The 21,357-nt window shown below is 39.5% G+C and overlaps 1 protein-coding gene and 1 non-coding gene across 8 annotated transcripts in view; both read left to right on the top strand.

The window, feature by feature from the left end:
• Positions 1 to 21,357, top strand: part of kif23 (kinesin family member 23) — a 43,078-nt gene that overhangs the window by 15,786 nt on the left and 5,935 nt on the right. For 2 of the 7 annotated variants that reach the window (XM_080214051.1, XM_080214053.1), the window contains exons 8-19: positions 2,651 to 2,692; positions 5,138 to 5,250; positions 5,549 to 5,670; positions 6,546 to 6,648; positions 7,414 to 7,493; positions 9,907 to 10,026; positions 10,629 to 10,788; positions 12,501 to 12,662; positions 12,786 to 12,952; positions 13,260 to 13,433; positions 14,877 to 15,059; positions 16,854 to 17,165. In XM_080214051.1, coding sequence (XP_080070177.1) covers positions 2,651 to 2,692; positions 5,138 to 5,250; positions 5,549 to 5,670; positions 6,546 to 6,648; positions 7,414 to 7,493; positions 9,907 to 10,026; positions 10,629 to 10,788; positions 12,501 to 12,662; positions 12,786 to 12,952; positions 13,260 to 13,433; positions 14,877 to 15,059; positions 16,854 to 17,165 — 1,738 coding nt within the window. The remainder of the gene's footprint in view (positions 1 to 2,650; positions 2,693 to 5,137; positions 5,251 to 5,548; positions 5,671 to 6,545; positions 6,649 to 7,413; positions 7,494 to 9,906; positions 10,027 to 10,628; positions 10,789 to 12,500; positions 12,663 to 12,785; positions 12,953 to 13,259; positions 13,434 to 14,876; positions 15,060 to 16,853; positions 17,166 to 21,357) is intronic. The other 5 variants (XM_080214054.1, XM_080214056.1, XM_080214052.1 and 2 more) reach the window with 3 other exon arrangements.
• LOC145359717 (U2 spliceosomal RNA) lies at positions 10,865 to 11,063 on the top strand. Its single transcript, XR_013889624.1, has one exon. It is a non-coding gene; the product is annotated as a U2 spliceosomal RNA (small nuclear RNA).

Consider the following 21,357-nt stretch of genomic DNA (forward strand, 5'->3'; position numbering starts at 1 on the left):
AGGCTGAAATGGGTCATTCAGCCCATTGAGCCTGCTTTGCCATCCAATGATACCATGACTAATTTGAAATTATAATCCTCAACTCCATTTTCCAGCCTTATCCCTATAACCCTTAATTCCCTTACTGATTAAAAACCTGCCTATTTCAGGCTTGAACATACTTAAAAACCCCACTTCCACAGACCTCTGCGGTAAGTAACTCCACAGATTCGCAATCTTCTGAGATAAATTGATGGCACAGTCGTTAACACTGCTGTCTCACAGCACCAGGGACCCGGGGTCAATTCCCAACTTGGGTCACTGTCTGTGCGGTGTCTGCATGTTCTCCCTGTGTCTGTGTGGGTATCCTCCAGGTGCTCCGGGTTTCTTCTCACGGTCGAAGGAGTGTTGGTTAGATGCATTGACCAGAACAGGCGCCAGAGTGTGGTGATAAGGGGAATTTCATAGTAACTTCATTGCTGTATTAATGTAAACTTTACTTGTGACTAATAAATGTTAACTTTAGAAATTAATTGCAACAATATGCATTGGGAAGCAGATACATTGATACATCGTTCCTGCCCCTGGTCACTATCCAGTGGTAGTGCCCAAGGTGTATATATGGATATCAGATATTGTCAGATTCAATCTGAGCTGCATTGCCCAATAAGAAAGATTAGTGACCTGTACCATTTTATCTTTTTAATAAAACCTCAGTACAAAGCCTTTATGATATGTCTGTTTCAAATGAATAATGTTAGTCCTACTGAAGACCTTACAGAAATAATAATGTATATCTGTTCTGATTGAACCTAATTGTGTTTGAAGGCATTGAATTCCTTTCTACACACACTTTAGGTGATTTTTTTTTCCCCAGGGTCCTTTTGGAAATGTTTCTCACTCTTCCCTCACTCCTGCAAATAAAATTGCATAATTGTGTTGAAATGACAGGGAAGAAAGAGAATTGATGGGGCCATTGTCTGAATAAATTGAGAGCAGTTGCACTGTTTTTGGTCATTTTCTCTTCCCCCTCCTCCCAACCTCCACTTCTCCCCCCAACCCCGCCTCCCCAATCAAACTGGTACCATATAAATTTGTTCTTCTGATGGAATCCGTGTGCTCAAACAATATTGGAACATGCCTTAAATTGCATTTTATTGGCCGTGTAGATTTCAGAATATTACAAAATAGTTTTGAATATTTTGCATATAATCTATTCTGCTATCATTAAATATTTCTGAATCAAAAAGGGAGAAAAGTAGTGAGCTGTAGGCCAGTTAGTTTAACAGCTACGATTGGGAGATTTGGAATATGTTAGTAAGGAAGTAGCAACAAGACATTTGGAAAGTCAGAACATTTTCAGCAGAGTCAGCGTGATTTTCTGACTGCTAAATCGTGTTTGATTTGCTGGAGTGTTTCAAAGGGGTATCAAGTAAAGTGAATAATGGGGGTCTTGTAAATGTTGTGGGGTTGGGGGTAACACAGTGGATTGGATTAGTAAACAACAGAAAGCAGAGTGGGGATAAATGGATCGTTTTTGGCAATCTATAACTGGTGGCATGCTACTGGGTTCCATTCTTGGGGTTCCAACTATTTACAATTTGTGTTAATGAATTGGATGCAGAGTTAGAATGTACTATAGCCAGATTTACAGATGACATTAAAATAGGTGAGAAAGCAAGTTGCAATGTGAAAATAAGACATTCACAAATGGTTATCATGAGGAGAATGGGCCAAAATTTGGCATTTGGAATTTGATTTGGATAAATGTGAGATTACCTGTTTTGGTTGGAGGAATAAAAATGCAACTTATTCTCTAAATGTAGAGAAACATCAAAACGTTTCAGTACAGAGGGATCTGGGTGTCCTTGTGCTCGAATCGCAGCAAGTTAGTATGTAGGTGGAGCAGGTAATTAAGACAAATAGAATTTTTCATTACAAATATACAGGGTATTGGCGAGACTGCGTCTGTAATACTATATACAGTTTTGATCCCAATGTACGCATTAGAGACGGTTCACCAGATTGATTCTAGGAATGAAGGACTTTAGGAAGAGAGGTTGAACAGTTTAGGCCTATACTGGGTGGAGTATGAGGAAGAGGAGATCGAATTGAGGTACATAAGATGCTAAAGGGGATGCACGGGGTGGGTGTAAAGAGGATGTTACCTGTTGGACATTCTAGAACACGAGGCACTTAGTTTTAGGCTAAGGGGTGGCTGATTTAAAACAGAAATGAGGAATTATTTAATTTAAAGGGTCATGAATCTAGAATTCTCTACCCTAGAATACAGTGGATGCCAGAACACTAAACAAATTTGAGGAGATAATTGGGTTATAGGAAGTGGGGCAGGAGGGTGGATTTGAGATGAGATCAACCCTGATTGTATTGAATGGTGCAGCAGGTTCAAGGGGCTGGATAGCCTATTTCTGCTCCTAGTTCTTGTATTGTTAAGAATGCAATATCCGGTGTTTCCAGGCGAATGTTATAACCTCCCAAAGTCTTTTCTCCCTTGCAGCATAACAAACTTTGATTTTTAATACTTGAATGCATTTTATAATTTGCTCATTGTTCATTATTTCCTCCATTGTACACCACATAAACATTTTTGAGCATAAGCTAATGAGCTTTATACTGGATTTCTTTGACTGTTGCCATGTTTCTTTATTAGGTGGAACTGTAACAGCACTCCTGTGCGGAACATTGATTTCATGTACGTCTCTGTAATATACAAGTTATCAGGGGTAATCGTTGTAACTGATAGAGTAGTTGGGTAACATTTAGCTGGTTGATGTTTGTTCTAGCTAATATTGTCCTTTTTCAGCTAACTGACCCATCCTGTCCCCATGGCTTCCTCGTTGTTGTAACCAGTAGTGGCCCCAAGCATGTATAGAGGCTTTCACTCCTTGCACTTGTGCTTAGTTTCAAACACAAAACAAAATGATGCTAGCACAACAAATGCTTGAATGTTAGCTTGCTTTTTGTAAAAGTATTTATTTTAAATCTGAGCAAATATATTTGATTGTGACATTCCAGGTAAACAATTGTGAGCTCTGCTTCCCTTCCTCCCCAATAATACATTCTGGTTATACCAAGCTGTTTTTGTATCACATAAATGATACCAAGGACTCAGTTTCATCCTTCTTGTGGTAGACAAATTAGTCTTCACCTAATGTGTCAGTACCATTCCTGCTGTTCTTTGGGTTGGAGGGTGGTGGGAGAGAGAGGCACACGACCTGCATTTATTCATATAGTGCTATTCGTGATTGCTGACTTCTCAAAGTGCTTTACAGCCAGTGAAGTACTTTTTGAAGTATTGTTGTTGTAATGGAGAAAATATGGCACCCAGTATATGTTCAGCAAGCTCCCACAAAGAGCAATATGATAATGACCAGATCATATGTTCTGTTATGTTGATTTGAGATTAATATTGGCCAAGACGAAGTGGACAACTGAGTAATATTTGCCAACCACAAAATCTGATCAATAAGTAAAGGGGATAATTTATTAAGCTAAGATGACTTATTAAGTGTGTGCCTTTCATGGCTTCAAGATGTTTCAAAGGTGCCTATAGCCAATGGAGTAAGTATAATCACTTTTATAAAGTAGGTGGCAGGGAGGAATGGTGACACCAGTTTGTCTCCAGCAGGGTTTCAAACAGTGAGATACATGGCCAAGGAATCTGTTTGTGATACTGTTCGTGGGATAAATATTCACCATAGCACGAGGAGAGAAGCATGTTGAACAAACTTTAGGATCATAGAAAAATCCAGCAGACTGGTTTACACGTTATTTTTGCTGCTTTATATTTGTAATCCTCAGATGCAATTGAAGTATGTCTGAACTTGTCTTTTCAGAAGAACCTATTGCATGTAGGATTTTCACAGTAACTTCATTGCAGCATTAATGTGAGCCTACTTGTGACTAGTAAATAAAAATGTAGTTTCTCTATTTTGTTTATTTAAAAAGAAAATGCTGCTTTTTAAACTTCATTTAATGAGCTGCATTTGAGATCAGCTATGAGAAGAGGGTTACGATCTAGGCAAACTGTAATCTTGACTTGTAAACTGTGGTTTTGGTTTAAAATAGCAGTTTTCAATGGTCTGTACAAGCAATTCAAATTCTATACTTTGGAATTGGAATAAATGGCAGGCAATCTCTCCTTCCTGGGTTGATCAGGGCTGCTCTTAGAAAATGGGATAATGAATTTGAAATACAGCATAAGTTGCATGCATAAACTTCACAGTAGTTTGCAGTTCTGCTTTGCTGCTTAAGGTAACTCCTGGGCTTGTTTCTCATAAACAAGGATCACTTCTGTAAATTTAACAGGCAGAATGGTGCTGCTGAAATCTGTTTAAATTCTATGCTTGCATGCATTTGCAATGATTTGAAACTTGGCAATCCCACTTAATACTGACTTCCTTGGAATAATCTTGCTTAGAAAGAAATGTCACAGATAATTTAGAATTAATAACATTTCAGTCCATTAAACATTTATATCTTGAGATTCAGCAAAATTAAACTGTAATTAAAATTTTTGAGTTGACTCTACCAAATGGGTTGAAGAACAAACATTGTTAACCCTTTCCTGGAAAGTGAAATGTATCCTATAGGTAAGCTGTAAATGATGTATATATTTACATAAATTTGCCGTATGTCTTCATTAGAGGGGTTGTGAGGGAAAACATTTTCACCCAGAGGGTGGTGGGCATCTGGAATTCACTGCTTAAGTTCGTAGTTAGGCTAAAATGCTCAAATCATTTGAAAGGTGTTTGGATCTGCATCTGAAATGCTGTAGCCGGCAAAGCTATGGGCCAGATGCTGGAAAATGGGCAGCTGGTTTTCTTTTTGGCCAGACAGACAAAACAGGCTGAATGGCCTGTTTCTGCACAAAGTTATCTATTGTTCTATATGTCAATGAAAGTAATAGCTTATGGTAAAGTTTTGGGCTGTTCGTTTCATCTCTTCACGGGTTGCCCAAATATGCATGTAAATATTTTAGACAAACTTTGATTCGAATTATATTCATGTCCTAACTCATGAAATAATGAGCCAGTTACATGTTTCTGATCAGTCCTAGCTGAATAGTATTTTCTGTGGCATGAAGATTTTTTTCTATATTGTCAATTTGAGAATTAAACAGACTGTTTGTTTATAGACCTCCACAATCCAAAATTCTTCGAGAAGATTCTAATCATAATATGTATGTGGCTGGTTGCACTGAGGTGGAGGTGAAGTCAACAGAAGAAGCTTTTGAAGTATTTTGGAAAGGTGAGTTGCACTTGATTGCAGTTATTTTCTATCTTTATTTTCCATCTGTAAGATTAGTTCTTGCATCCCCTGTAGATCGAGAGACGAATAACACCGTGTCCAAATGTTTGACATTTTTATGGATATCCTCAAGCATATGGTCTTCGATAACACCTCTTAGAGACCAGGACTATTGATACCAATTCATAGATAACTCACTATATGTCCTCAGTCATTGAATGGAAATCCAGTTCTCTGCCAAATTCCTTACCCACCTTGCAATTGCTAAACCACTTCAGGGCACTCTTTTTCTTTGCAGGCCAGAAGAAGCGACGTATTGCTAACACAACGTTAAATCGAGAATCCAGCCGTTCACATAGTGTTTTCATCATCAAGTTGGCTCAGGCTCCATTAGATGCTGATGGGGACAATGTCCTTCAGGTAAATGAGGCTATGGAAGATGTTTAATTTTCTTTTATTTGGAAGTTGCTGATATTAGCATTGCAAATAATCTGAACACTAGACAACATTGCATTACCAGGTGCATGCCAGCTCCCGAAAGTTGCACGTGTTTTGTTTAATAACATTTAAGAAAGTTTTTTTTTTATTGTCCTCTAATAACATGGGAATTTTTCCACCATTTTTACCATACCTTGGTAGCTGAGACTTCTACCTTGTTGGATGGAACTTTCCATCTAAAACTCTACATCCCTACTTTTCCCTCCACTTATAAAGAAAAGTATTGGAGCCGTTGCCCATCTACTTGGACAAGACTTTGGGATTTGTCTTGTACCTCTTCCACTTCTATTCTCTGCATCCATTTCCTTATCGCCTCGCTCTCAAATATCTTGAGATGTTTTCTCTGCATACGTTTATTTCTTCCTTTGCCGAAACCTGTAAAAGCACTGTTGGGTGCACCAATCATTAGTATTAAGCTAGCACCATCCTTGTCTATTCATTCCAGTCTGGGAATATCAGTTATTGTTGTAATTAACATGTTAAAATAGTTTCACATGAGCAAGCATTCCAGAACAGCAGAGAATGACGGACTGCACAATGGTAATGTAAGTTCACCAGCACACCAACTAAAGATATGTCTATGCTACTGTTGCATTGTAATGCAGTGTTAGTTTTACAAGTGGTTTGTCGAGTTTTTTTCATCCTGGAATCCATCATTTGTTTTTAAAATAGGAAACTAGAGAACGTTCTGGAAATCCATGGAAAGATTTCTGAGATGTCCTCAGCTACATTATAGCTTAAGTGAATATTTCTGTATTTTTACTGTGTGTGTCACTCAGTTATTTCTTTTATCTTAGACCAAGGATCAGACAATAGTGAGCCAACTGTCCCTGGTGGACCTGGCAGGAAGCGAGAGAACAAACAGGACAAAAGCTGAAGGCAGTAGGTTGCGAGAGGCAGGTAAGGATTTTAACAAAGCAAAGTCTTGTTTGTGAATTGTGTTGTGCGCCTGCTATATTTAACACTGTGCTGAGATTAGAGGTAAGGCTTTTCTACAAAAGTGTCATTGCCTGAAGTTGATTACTGTGTAAGGAGTTCTGAACTTGTTTCTGAGTGAAGAAATTGTCTCTTTGCTCACAGCGTGGACTTGGGGGAAAAGGTATTTGTGTAGCAGCATTGTGTGAGATTAAGATGTGTTGAGGCAAAGCTTTGAATTTGAAGACCTCTCCATGCCCACCATTTTGTGCTGGCTTTCTGGATTCCTCATGTCTACAAAGGTCTGAGCTCTAAATGTAGAATTATTTTCCTTCTCTTGGGCAGTTTCTATTTGCAAGAGTTACAAAAGCAGACCAAAAATATTCTTTATACTGTAGGTCATAAAGCAAGTGTGCTTTTAAGTCTCTCTTTAACATCTTGCTGGCCACAGCTTTTCAGCACAAACTAATTTCCAAGTAGAATTTGGCTGTTGTTCTAAAAACGAAAAATTTGGCCATTTTCCTGAGAAGGATTTTATTTTACTTGTTATTTATTTGTGTATCGTGAAAGTTTGTCCAGCCGTGCCATAGCTCTGTTTGACTTCTAACCTGCATCTCACACATCCTTCTGCTGGTTGATGTGGTTAGATTTTCACCAAAAATGACCATATTTGAAAATGGTTCATGTTAATGAGCAAAAATACTGTTTGAGCACTAGCATCAATATAACTAAAATAACTTTCTCATGCAGGTAACATTAATCAATCGTTGATGACACTAAGAACATGTATTGAAGTACTAAGGGAAAACCAAATATATGGAACAAATAAGGTAATGTTTGAATTTCAAAAGTAGCTGTATTCAAGCAAGTTAAAAATTTTAAAGTTTATTTATTTATTAGAGTCAGAGGTTTACAGCATGGAAACAAGCTCTTCGGCCCAACTTGTCCATGCTGCTTTTTTTTAAACCCCTAAGCTAGTCCCAATTGCCCGCATTTGGCCTGTATCCCTCTATACCCAAGTTACCCATGTAACTGTCTAAACGCTTCTGAAAAAGACAAAGTTGTACCCACCTCGACTACTACCCCTGGCAGCTTGTTCCAGATACTCACCTCCCTCTGAAAAAATTACCCTTTGGGACACTTTTGTATCTCTCACCTCGCACCTTAAACCTATGCCCTCTAGTTTTAGACTCTCTTACCTTTGAAAAGGTATTGACTTTCTAGCAGATCTATGCTCCTCATTATTTTATAGACCTTTTTAAGATCACCCCTCGGCCTTCTACGCTCCAGAGAAAAAAGTCCCAATCTATCAAGTCTCTCCTTATAACTCTAACCATCAAATCCTGGTAATCCTAGTAAATCTCTTCTGCACTCTTTCTAGTTTAATAATATCCTCCCTATAATAGGGTGACCAGAACTGTGCACAGTATTCCAAGAGTGGCCTTACCAATGTCTTTACAACTTCAACAAGGCATCCCAACTCCTGTATTCAGTGTTCTGACCAATGAAACCAAGCATGCTTGAATGCCTTTTTCATCACTCTGTCTACCTGTGACTCCACTTTCAAGGAGATATAAATGTGTACTCCTTGATCTTTATTCTGTAACTCTGCCCAATGCCCTACCATTAACTGAGTAAGTCCTGCCCTGGTTCAGTCTACCAAAATGCATCACCTCACATTTCTCTAAATTAAACTCCGTCTGCCATTCATCAGCCGCTGGCCAATTGATCAAGATCCCAATGCAATCCGAGATAACCTTCTTCACTGTCCACTATGCTACCAATCTTGGTGTCATCTGCAAACTTACTAACCATGCCTCCTATATTTTAATACAAATGACAAATAACAGTGGGCCCAGCACCGATCCCTGAGGTACACCGCTGGTCACAGGTCTCCAGTTTGAAAAATAACCCTCTACAATCACCCTCTGGCTTCTGTCATCAAGCCAGTTCTTTATCCATTTAGCTACCTCACTCTGGATTCCGTGAGATTTAACCTCTTGCAACAACCTACAACGCGGTACCTTGTCAAAGAACATAAGAAATAGGAGCAGGAGTAGGCCAACTAGCCCTTCGAGCCTGCCCCACCATTCAGTAAGATCATGGCTGATCTGTTGTGGCTCAGTTCCACATTCCCGCCCTCTCCCCATAACCCTTAATCCCCTCTCTCATCAAAAACCCATCAACCCGCGTCTTAAAAATATTTAGCGAGGCAGCCTCCACCACTTCAACGGGCAGAGAATTCCAGAGATTCACCACCCTTTGAGTGAAGAAGTTCCTCCTCAACTCTGTTCTAAACCGCCCCCCCTTTATCTTGAGGCTATGCCCCCTAGTCCTACTATCCTTTCTGAGCGGGAAGAGTCTCTCCACCTCTATCCCATTCATCATCTTATACGTCTCAATGAGATCTCCCCTCATTCTTCTAAACTATAACGAGTACAAGCCTAATCTATTCAGCCTCTCCTCATAGCTCAACCCCCCTCAACTCCGGCATCAGCCTAGTAAACCTCCTCTGCACTCCCTCCAAGGCTAAAATATCCTTGCGTAAGCCTTGCTAAAGTCCATGTAAACAACATCAACTGCATTGCCCTCATCTACCTTCTCAGTTACCCCTTCAAAAAACTCAATCAAATTTATGAAACTTGATTTTCCACTCTCAAAGCCATGCTGACTCTCCCTAACCAGTTCTTGCGCCTCTAAATATCTGTAGATCCTGTTTCTCAAAATACCTTCCAACAATTTACCCACCACATGTGGGGCTCACCGGCCTGTAGTTCCCAGGCTTTTCCCTGGGAAACTACAGACCGGTCACAAGTTGGCTTATTAGTCACAAGTAGGCTTGCATTCATACTGCCATGAAGTTACTGTGAAAATTATCTAGTTGCCATACTCCGGCGCCTGTTCAGAAACACTGAAGGAGAATTTAGCACGGCCAATGCATCTAACCAGTACATCTTTTGCAATGTGGGAGTAAACCAGGGCATCCAGAGGAAACCTACGCGGACATGGGGAGAATGTGCAAACTCCACACAGGCAGTGACCCATGCCAGAAATCGAACCTGGGTCCCTGGTGCTGTGAGGTAGCAGTGATAACCACTGTGCTGCCCCAGTTTTACATATTAAGAGTAAAATTTCAAAGAAATATTCTTGTTCCTCTTGTGCTTTTGACAGTTGTTTATTATTGCCCTTTTTAAAATCAGTTTCAACATAATCTTGTGACATGGTAGTGTTTTTTTTTCCCAGATGGTTCCATACAGAGATTCAAAGCTTACTCACCTTTTTAAAAACTATTTTGATGGTGAGGGGAAGGTTCGGATGATTGTGTGTGTCAATCCCAAAGCAGATGACTATGAGGAAACCCTGGTGAGTGTCATAGAAAGAATGGAGTAGATTGTCCTAGCATTCAATTTGGAACATCTTCAGCCTTTTGGCAATACAAAAGTGAACTGTTAATACCTTGGTGAATATCTGAGGGGGTTTGGGGGACACCCCTTTTTACATCACTAGCTACTGTCAACTGGTTAAAGTTTTTAAAGCTCTATATCTGTTCATGAATGTGTGGATTAGAGATGGGTTGATGGGATAGGGTGGCGGAGTTGGTGGGGAATTAGTTGAGCTGGAGTGAGGGTTGATTACCCAGCAGTTGGGCAGTTTAAAGCTGATCTGACTTGACCAGGATGAGTCCCACATTCTAATCCAAATTTCCATTCCAAGCTCTGCCTCGGAGATGTTGGCAGGGGGTCCCAGCAGCAGGGATCAACCCATCAGAAGTTTAATTGTCACAGGCAATTACCGCATGTTAGGATGACATACATCCCGTCTCCAATTCAGCAACAGGAAGCTTTAGACTATGGTTTCTTTAAGACAAAGTTTGTATTGTGTTCCAGACATTTCTTGTAAATCACGATCTTAACTTACATTTTAAATTCATATATCTAATTTGAACTGTTTTACATATGCTGCAGCTGGTTATGAGGTTTGCTGAAATGACTCAAGAAGTGGAAGTAGCCAGACCTGTAGATAAACCAATCTGTGGCCTCACTCCAGGCCGTAGATACAGGAATCAGGCTTTCAAAGACGAATTGACAAAGAAGCTAGAACTACGAGGAGGCCCCATTGATGGAGGTATTGTATTGCATAGAGAAGAAAGTTTGCTAGTCTGTAATTTGCACATGTTCTATAGGCCAAGCAAAATGTATTCCTTCATTCTCGGCCTTTTGGCTAAGATCAAGTGTAGTATCAACATGCTGTACTTGGTTGAAGCCATTAGGTTACATTTTAGCTTCGTTTGAAGCAATTTTTTAAAGCGGCATCTCAGCCTTTTGGCTAAGATGCAAATGAGATCAAGCCTTGGAGGTGGAGCTACACCTACTCTAATCAGCTTGGGTTATGTAGATCAAGCCCAAGACAGGAGGTGAGAGCCCTGTCTTGTCAGCTTGGATCGGGAATGTCCCAACTTGTTAGGACTCTGAATTGAATTTGATTTGATTGGATTGGAATAGTTTTAGAAAAAACGTATTCCTTCAACCCTTCAACAACTTCCCAAGCACGTCATTTAAAAAAATAAAGGATATGACCATGGTTTGTATTTAAAGTGGACACCATCCTGTTTGAAATCAATCCCCCAAAATTTAAGTTACTAATGTAGTATCATCAACTCAAGGATGACTCAGTCCCACTCTGCTCCTCATATTAATTTAAGCAGTTTGTCATGTATTTAAATTTGATGTTTCAGTTGATCTGTGTTTTAGTGTCCTTCATTCCTTGTTTTTTTCTTGTTGGAATTGGCATATTTCAAGACAGAGGCAGTAAATTATTAAAGGGAAAAGGTGATGTGCATTTACGCAGCACCTTTCACAATCTCTGGACATATCAAAGTACATTACACATAAACTTAGTTATTGCTGTAACATAGGAAATATAGTGTCAGTATATGCACAGCAATTACCACAGACAGCAATGTAATATTGACCAGATAATTTCATGTGATTTTGGTTTGTAGGATAATTATTGATCCAGAGCACTGAGGATAACTTCCCTGCTCTTTGCATTAGTGCTGAGATATTTTATATCCACCTGAGGAAGGCAGACCCAGCCTTAATATTCATGTCTTGTCTGAAGCTGGAGTTTCCAACAGTACAGCACACTCTCTGTACTGTACTGGAGTTTGGCTCAAGTATATGGAGGGATACGTGTACCCATGCTGTACTGGCTTGGCTGTGCTATCGACTGAGCTGTGGCTCACTTATTGAAAGCCAAATTTAGCACATTGCTCGATCAGATTTCTTACAATATATTTAAATTTAGAATTAATGGAATTTCATTTCTTTCCTAAATAATCAAGTGTTTTTTGTTTTGCTTGGATAAAACTTTTCCTTTGGCACGTTAGCTCTTGCTTTGAGATTTAAAAAAAAAACTTGTCAAAATTAATCCTTGTTGCACGTCAACTATACAAGCTCTATTTGCTTATTAAACTCCATAGCGCATAAATTGTCTAGCAAACTGAAGAAAAATTAGTTAAGCCTTTTATATAAATTTTCCTTGCATAAAGATATTGTTTAATATGCTTTCTCTTTCCATGTTAAAGGTTTTTTGCATTGGGGAAGGAAGAGCATTTTTAAATATTAAAACGGAACTCCAGCAAAGGTGGACAGATGAGGGGGAGAAAGGCTTTTTGAAGACAGATGTTTAATTTACAATAACTAGGGTTATGGGAATAGGGCCTGGGTGGGATTGTGGTCAGTGCAGACTCGATGGGCCAAATGGCCTCCTGCACTGTAGGAATTCTTTGATTCTATGAACTAATTCCATTCCTTTTTGCTTACGTGTCATTCCAGAAGACCCATCCATTGCAGAAGCGCTTCTGCAAAGTTTGACCCCATTGCCTTCAGTGGAAGTAACAGATGCCAATGATGAGCAAACATTGCCACGTCTTATTGAATGTTTGGAGCAACGGAATAAAATACGCCACCTGGCAGCTGAGGAGCTGAAGAAAACTGGTACGTTATGGACAAAATGCAACAAGTTTCTTTTGTTTCATTGTGTGCCATACTGTTAACATTGCCTCGGTTCTGAGTTGGGAGAAAATTGTATATAAATTTCTTTGCTCTAACGTTGATCAGTAAACTCTATCAGAGGGATGCTCCATGACTGGGACAGTAAGTTCACAGCAAAAGAGAACTACATACAGGATCAGCAAGAAAAACTGCTGGAAAAGGACCGGTTTATAAATGGACAGAAAGCAGAGACTGAACGGCTGGAGAAAAAAATCAAAACCTTGGAATACAAGGTGATTCTTTTGTGTTTCTTTTATCTCGTGCCACCTTTTACTTGCCTCTGAATAGTGAGTGAACAGTGCTAAGGCTCATTACTCTTCCTCTAGTCAGGGAAGGTGACTAGACCTTTGCATTTGGGCCATTAGCTCAGCCAAATGGTATGGATTGCAATTGGTGGAAGCAACAACCTCTGGCTTATATTTCAAGCATTGTGTGATCTAATGAGTCTGTGGGAATGTCAACTACTGAACTAACCCTAGTACAAACAGCAAGCTTTTGAATGTGAAAGCATTGGAGCTAATTTTAAGTTTCTGCTCCTAGATTGAGATATTGCAAAAAACAGCAAACATCTATGAAGAAGACAAGCGGACCTTGCAGCATGAGTTGGATGAGAGAGACCAAAAGTTACACCGAGAGCTGTCGGACAAACGGCGCTTGGAGCAGAGAATGCAAGGGGTGATGACTGACACAAAGATGAAATGGGAGAAGGAATGCGTGAGTAATCCTAGGTTTTGGATGCTGTGAACTTCACAGGGTTATAACCTAATTTTCTCGAATCTTAGTTTCAGTGAAGTTTTTTTTTTGTTGAAAATTGTCTTCAGGTTACAAATATTGATTAACAGAATATCTTCGCATCCCAGTTGTTTATGTAAAATATTCCCCAATTCCAGCAGCAAGTATAATATGTACTGCTTTGGGAGTCTAGCCTTGTTTTTCAAACATGGCAGCTCCAATTTGCACACTATTTACATGCTAAGCTTTTTAAACTTCTGAATAGCCATATTTTTATTAAGATAATTTTTTCCAGAATTTTCAGGGAATTTCTTCAAGTTTTTGTTTACTTGTTTGTTTTATTTTATACCATGGAGCCTCTTAAGGTCACTATTCCAGCTCAGCATATAACACTGTTTTGGCTAAATTGTCTTGATATTCTGATTTAGCTAACAATGAGGCAAGAGCCTGCTTCACACCTTCAGGCCAAAATTGAAACCAAGCAATAGTGAAGTATAAATGAGAACAGAGCAGAGTTTTATGGACCGCATGGCGAGAGCTCATGGCCTAACACTCCAGAATAACAAATAAAACCAAGCACAATAAATTCCCTCAAGTGAGGTATTGAACTTTGGAAGGACAAACCAAAGTAGAACGTACAGGGTAAATGGTAGGACTCTGAAGAGTGCAGTTGAACAGAGGGACCTGGGAATACAGGTACAGAATTCCCTAAAAGTGACGTCACAGGTGGATAGGGTCATAAAGAGTGCTTTTGATACATTGACCTTTATAAATCAGAGTATCGAGTATAAAAGTTGGAGTGTTATAGTAAGGTTATATAAGGCGTTGGTGAGGCCAAATTTAGAGTATTGTGTACAGTTTTGGTCACCTAGTTACAGGAAGGATGTAGATCAGTTCGAAAGAGTGCAGAGAAGGTTCATGAGGATGTTGCCGGGACTTGAGAAGCTGAGTTACAGAGAGAGATTGAATAGGTTAGGACTTTATTCCCTGGAGCGTAGAAGAATGAGGGGAGATTTGATAGAGGTGTATAAGATTTTGATGGGTATAGATAGCGTGAATGCAAGCAGGCTTTTTCCACTGAGGCTAGGGGAGAAAAAAAACCAGAGGGCATGGGTTAAGGGTGAAAGGAGAAAGGTTTAAAGGGAATATTAGGGGGCGGGGGCTTCTTCACGCAGAGAGTGGTGGGAGTGTGGAATGAGCTACCGGACAAAGTGGTAAATGCGTAGTCACTTTTAACATTTTAAGAAAAACTTGGACAGATACGTGAATGAGAGGGGTGTGGAGGGATATGGCCTAAGTGCAGGTCAGTGGAACTAGGCAAAAAATGGATTGGCACAGACAAGAAGGGCCAAAAGGCCTGTTTCTGAGCTGTAAATATTCTATGGTTCCTTGCAAGATGGATCAAATTTTTTTCTGTGTCTACAGGAACGCCGTGTCCAAGCGAAGCAGCTGGAGATGCAAAATAAGCTTTGGGTGAAAGATGAAAAACTTAAACAACTCAAAGCAATCGTTACTGAGACAAAAACTGAAAAGCCTGAAAAACCAGCGCGGACACCAAGGGCAAGAGACAAAGTACATGTCCGATCAGCATCTCCACCTTCAGTTCCTGTATGTACAGTAACACTAAATTTACTTTACACAACAGTCAATTGATGTGCTTTTGAAAACAAGAGCTTAAACAGGGGGGCTATTTCAGTTTTGGGGTATTTGGTTATGTCAAATTTAAAGAAACTATTAGCTTTTTTTTTGGTGGGGCACATTGTTAACATGTTTCATCAAAATATTACTCTGTCCTGCCTTTTAGGTTCCTATATGCAATTCAGATGGTTTACGCCTTCCTTCTGCTGCAGAATTTATTTTAAAATTGCATTTTGTATTATGTTGTTGTAGAGTCATGTTTCATGGAGTAGATGAGGGTTGGTAGTATATTCTGGTAACTGACCTGGTGACTAACTGTTCAAATTAAATACCTGTGTACCAGAAAGTATTCAGTACACAACACAATTTCTGAAATTCTGTACATTTTCTAAAACTAATATTTTAGTATTTTTGGTTTTGAGCAGTGGTTTAGTGTACCTCCATGATTCATTCTGTTTCTCCCAGACAGCTAAACTTTCCTCTCTTACTCTTCCACAAGAAATATTTTGAATGCCACGGTTTCTTTTCCTTTTTCCTGTCAAAGTAGAAATACAACTAACCACGTATGTCCTTCACATTGTATACTTGAGAGGAAAGTACACAGCTTTAGAAATATTTACAACTACCTGCAAGATATAATGCGTATATGTGGCTGCATTTGGTGCTTGTGTAGCGGGATTTTTTCAATTCTTTCCAGAGGGATGTTATTGGGGATGTGCCATATAGCTCCTCCCTTTGTGATCTATTCTGTGAATCCACACCTTTATTACTTTTGATTATTTTGGGAAGAGTTGTTTTATTTAATTCTTGGCTTTGTTACAAATACTGTATTTGTTTAAATTTGCGGCATGTAATTTTATAGCAGTTACTTGTTTTTGTAAACTTCATTTTCTTACTGGCAAGGAACATTTGTGATTCTGTAAGATAAATGCACAGATCCAGTTTGCTAGCATATTTTCTGTATTAAGGACAATCACTGCCATGTTTTATTGCTTCTAACAGTTATTAGTTGTCTTGCAGACTTCACAGTCGAGGTTTTGAAGGAATCCAAACTTAGTTTAAAATTGCCTTAATGCTGCAATAATTACCAGCCTGTGTCTACCACAGTCTTGTTAATAATCCTGGTAGCTACGTTTGTACATGTCTCTGCAGCACTCAACTTATACTTTACAATGGAAGTAAGGTTCTGCCTGAGGTCTCTTTGAGCGGATGAATTCCTGGACCACTTGTACACAAGTAGAAATAATTTCAGGAAAACTTGTGCATTAAAATCTAATAAGGCAAATGGTAGCTTTAGAAAAATCATCACACCATACCCATCCATCATATCAGCACAACAGGAAGCATGCAAATGGATTATTTCCATCTTCATTTGCAGGCTTACTAACCTGGAGTTGTCAGATACAAAGTCAGTGGTGTTTAGCAAACAGCATCTGACTTCTAAGTGGTGAAGAGAAACTCCAGTGACTGCTGAAAAATGCACATCTGGCTGTCTCTGGTTAGAGGCCAAGGTTTGGCAGCGATGCTTTGCACTGTCAAATAACCTGACCCTTTCATCAAATGAAGAATGGTGCTTTGACGTACCAGAGGGTGGCTGATTCTGTTCAAGCTGCAACTCTACAAGAATGCATTCTAGCAGAACTGGAAGAGAAAATAGACAGGGATCATTGTTAGTAACTATTACATAGTGGGAGGGAAATGTTTTTTTTTAATGCTTTAGATATTGCATGCTTTTTTTCCTAATTTTTCATCCTGTTTCTGTAGTTTCCTGGTAACAATATAGCATCCATGCCCATTAGCCAGCACTGCCTAGTATCTGGGCCACAGCTGCATAGGCGCTCTAACTCCTGCAGCACCATCTCTGTGGCCTCTTGCATCTCCGAATGGGAGCAGAAAACTCCAGAATGGAACAAAAACAGTAGTGCATTGCCCAAGAATAAGCATAGACTGCTGGACGCTCCAAAAGTTAGGGATACCAATTTCCGAGAGAGAAGGCAGGGAGTGAACAAGTTGGGCGGCTGCAAAATCGACGGCTATAGAAGAGAAGCTGGAGTGGACCAGGATGGACCCCAGCGGGTTAGTGAAGCACTTTGCAATGGGCAAGAGAGATCATACACTTTAAGACAAAAAGAATACTTGCACATAGCACACACTTCCTCTAAGTGTCACACTTGTTTCCCATCACACATTGGTGATACTCCCTACCATTATAAAAATGCCATGGGAAGCCCTACAGCATTGTCTTTATCTATTCTGTATTTAAAATATAGAAAATGTAATAATATTAAATAGATACAGATATGTGGATATTTCCCATGTTTCTAGGGGATGAAAATGACATGTTAGTTAGTAACTTGTCTCAAAGTAGGTGGAACTTAGCAAAAGCAGATCATGATTTGTTTAACTGGTGAGAATATTGTATTTTTCTCTTAACCCACAGAAATGCAACACTCTGCTGGTAACTGTACCATCAGTACAGTTTTGAGAATTGGTACATTTAATGTGTGATATTTACTGAAAGTGTGTGCAATGTATTAAACCAGTTATTTGCTGGTTGTTTACCCAGGTATATAATGAGAGTTATGGGTTAACACTGCAGCCATCTAAAATGCTTTATGGGAGTGGAAAGGAATATGTCTCTAGCAGAACGAAGTCGATTTCATTACTGACCAGTACAATCTAAGGATACAATATATTTTGCATGTCCTGCAATCTTGCTGTTTTGCTACTTGCTGGAGAGAGCTGTATCTAACTGGTTGCTTGTTATGACCGCCAATCAAGAGTGTTCATTGTTGAAAATGATTTACAAGGAACAAATATATCTAATGAGCGCTTTCTGGAAAATCACAGTTTTTAAGTGCCCTTGATTTCCCAACCTTTTGTAAGTTTGACTTGTGACTTCCACTTTCCTCTCTAGTGAATCATATAATTTGAGTGGTTAAGTCCAGCTCAACCTATTGAATCAAATGAGTCTCTTGACTGTATTTGGGATATTTTGCAGTCATGTTAAATAAAGTATGTCACTTGTGCTAAGGTTTCTGTAGCTGCTGCTGACTGACTTGGAGTCATAGAGGTTTACAGCATTGAAACATGCCCTTCGGCCCAACTTGTCCATGCCGCCCGGTTTCTTCCACTAAGTTAGTCACAATTGCTTGTGTTTGGCCCATATCTCCTTTATACCCATCTTACCCATGTAACTATCTAAATACTTTTTAAAAGCCAAAATCGTGCCTGCTGTTCCTACTGCCTCTAGCAGCTTGTTCCAGACACTCACCCCCTCTGTGAAAAAATTGCCCCTCTGGAGCCTTTTGTACCTCTCCTCTCCCACCTTAAATCTATGCCCTCTGGTTTTAAACTCCCCTACCTTTGGGAAAAGATTTTTTTTTTCCAAAATCATTTTTCTGATCTATGCCCTCATTATTTTATAGACCTCTATAAGATCACCTCACAGCCTCTTATGCTCCAGGGGAAAAGTCCCAGTCTATCCAGCCTCACCTTATAACTCAAACCATCAAGTCTTGGTAACATCCTAGTAAATCTTTCTTTGAACAGTATCATTGCATCTCTATGTTGGGACACTTTTTTCTCACCACCATTGCCCCTATAGGTATTAAGATATCTTGGGGTTCTTTGCTATAGACTCCAGCCAACCTCTTCACCAGTGATCCTGAGTTGTGAATATCAGCAAAATAACATGCGGGATAACCTTGTCCGTATGGTGCTCGCACAATGTCCACTTACACTTTCTAGGAGAGGTCACCACCTGTATAGTAGTCAATGGGTGGAAACCTGACAAGTTCTACCTTCTCCAACTCTGAGATGCCAAAAGCAGATTTAAGCATCCCTTCAGTCAAGACCAACAAACTTAGGTATTTCTGGAAACCAAATCTAGGTCCATTCTCAAACCCATAGACAGAAACACTCACATCTACACAGTGGCTTGCACAAAATTAAGAAGTTCCAAAATGTTTCGCAGCCAATGAAACACTTTTTTCAACTAGGTTGTCAGTGTTGTATCGTATGAAATTTGTCAGCCAATTTGCACAGAATACGATCTGACAAACAACAGTGAAATAAGTGACTGGATTATTTGCTTTAGATGTGGTGATATCCTTGAAGACGAAGGTCTGTTTTTTAAAGCATATCATAAATTAAACTTTTGAGTTGCAATAAAGGCAAAATATTGATGCTGGAAAAACTCAGCAGGTCCCGCAGCATCTGTGAAGAGAAATATTTTGTGCCAATATTCCTCTTCATTCTGAAAAAGTCATATTGGATGTGAAATGCTAAGTCTGCTCCTCCCCCCCATCGATGCTGCCAGACCTCCAGAGATTTTCCCGCACTTTGTTTTTTATTGAACCTTTTGAACTCACTGGGTTTCAAAAGTTTGTTTTTTTTTAAACTCCTGTTTCTATCATCTCTTGGTTAAGGCCAAGTAATCTTTCTCATTAAAAATCAACTCTTGTTTCTCCTTGTGGTGTGGCTTACCTATCAGCTACGGCCAATGCACACTTTAATGTTGTTCTGATTTGGCATTTAGAAAAATATGAAAGCTGTGGAGGGTACAGTGCTCCTATTTGTCCTCCCTGCCATCCCCATGCAATTTGAGTGAGTGCCTGACTTCTTAGTATGGACCTCCGCCTCCAACAAATTTGTCAATAATTGGCTGCCTCTTGCATTGTTTGACGACTGTCTTGTGTGATCCAAATTGGCTTATAAAGTGACCAGCATTCAAAGCAAATGGGAGTGCGTTCTCTACAGAAATAAATCCGTCAATTTACTGGTAGGTTTGCACAAGGATATTGCTGTAACTTTAAAAAAGGTTACAATGAACTTAAAGTACACCCAGGAATAGTACGTTAGAAATTTTTGAAGCCACTAAATGTGAGGCAAATGCTAAATCCAAGTTATTGGTGTAGAGGACAAGCAACCTGTGGTGCTGCTGCTTGTAATTTTGTTTGTTTCATGCTTGCAGCTTTAATCGCCAAGCTTATAAGATTCTCAGTTCACAATCTTGGCTGTGCAGCTGGATAAAAGCTCCAAGGCACAGATGATGTAAAAGAGCCACAACGATCTCTAATTTCAATCTAAGTTGTTTACTGTGTTAGATTGAAAAATGCCTTTTACAGTTTTGGGGGTTTTGGCGTGCAGTAAAACTACTGAAGGAGTAGAAAGCTGCATTGGCATTCTCTGAAACACCTGTATATTTGTATAGATTTACCTTGAAGCTTGTTCACAGCAGTGCTGAGTAGATTCTAACTACTGTAGTTGTTGTTAAGAAAACATTTCTCTCATTTACAATTCTTGTATAGCCACACATATTTTATTAATATTTCAGTTTTATAAACAAGGTTGAGTTTGACATTTGGCAGTTTAGAAATAGCCTCTGCACACTAGTAAATATTTCTTGGTTGGCTAGACTACAGTAAGGGCAACGTTCAAAGCTCCAAGTCAACAAATGCTACGGGAGTTCCGGTTCTCTTGTGGTAGCACTGCTGCCTCTGAACTATAAAACTCAAAAGTTCCACTCCAGGATGTGATTGCCACGGAAGGAGTGTTCATGATGTGGTCTAACTTGTTAATCAGTCTGCAAATCCTTTGAATACTTCACACTATTCTCCAAGGGGAAGCATGTATAGATATGAAACAAAGCTACCACCATTCTCCCCAAAATCTGGGGATTAATTTATTCTTCTGTCGCAACAATTAATTGTGGAAAAGTAATTCAAAATCCTTCTGACTCCTCCTGCTCCTGCGGAGGGAAAAGGTGGCCGATGAAACATCAAATATTGCAGTGGAAGATAGGAGACAAGTTGTGAGAAAGAAAATGCTATTGGGTATTCAGGCTTGTGTCGCAGTTACTGTTTAATGATGCACAGTTCCACACCTGGAGCCTTTTCCCTTGTGTGATAAGACACTACATCAGATAACAATCCAATTTTACAAGTTTTCAAGCCATCTGTTTTGTGGTGATTTTGATCATATTTGGCAATGTTAGCTCCATCTGAATAATGGCATGTCTCCCTTTCTCAAACTGTGTGCATTTTTGGGCGCCGCACCTGCGCAAAGATATTTTGGCCTTGGAGGGAGTGCAGAGGAGGTTTACTAGGCTGATACCGGAGTTGAGGGGGTTGAGCTATGAGGAGAGGCTGAATAAACTGGGCTTGTACTCGTTAGAGTTTAGAAGAATGAGAGGAGATCTCATTGAGACGTATAAGATGATGAATGGGATGGATAGGATAGAGGTGGAAAGACTCTTCCCGCTCAA

This window comes from Carcharhinus amblyrhynchos, chromosome 28, assembly GCF_965287045.1.
Source record: "Carcharhinus amblyrhynchos chromosome 28, sCarAmb.v2.hapA, whole genome shotgun sequence".
Lineage (NCBI taxonomy): Eukaryota > Metazoa > Chordata > Chondrichthyes > Carcharhiniformes > Carcharhinidae > Carcharhinus > Carcharhinus amblyrhynchos.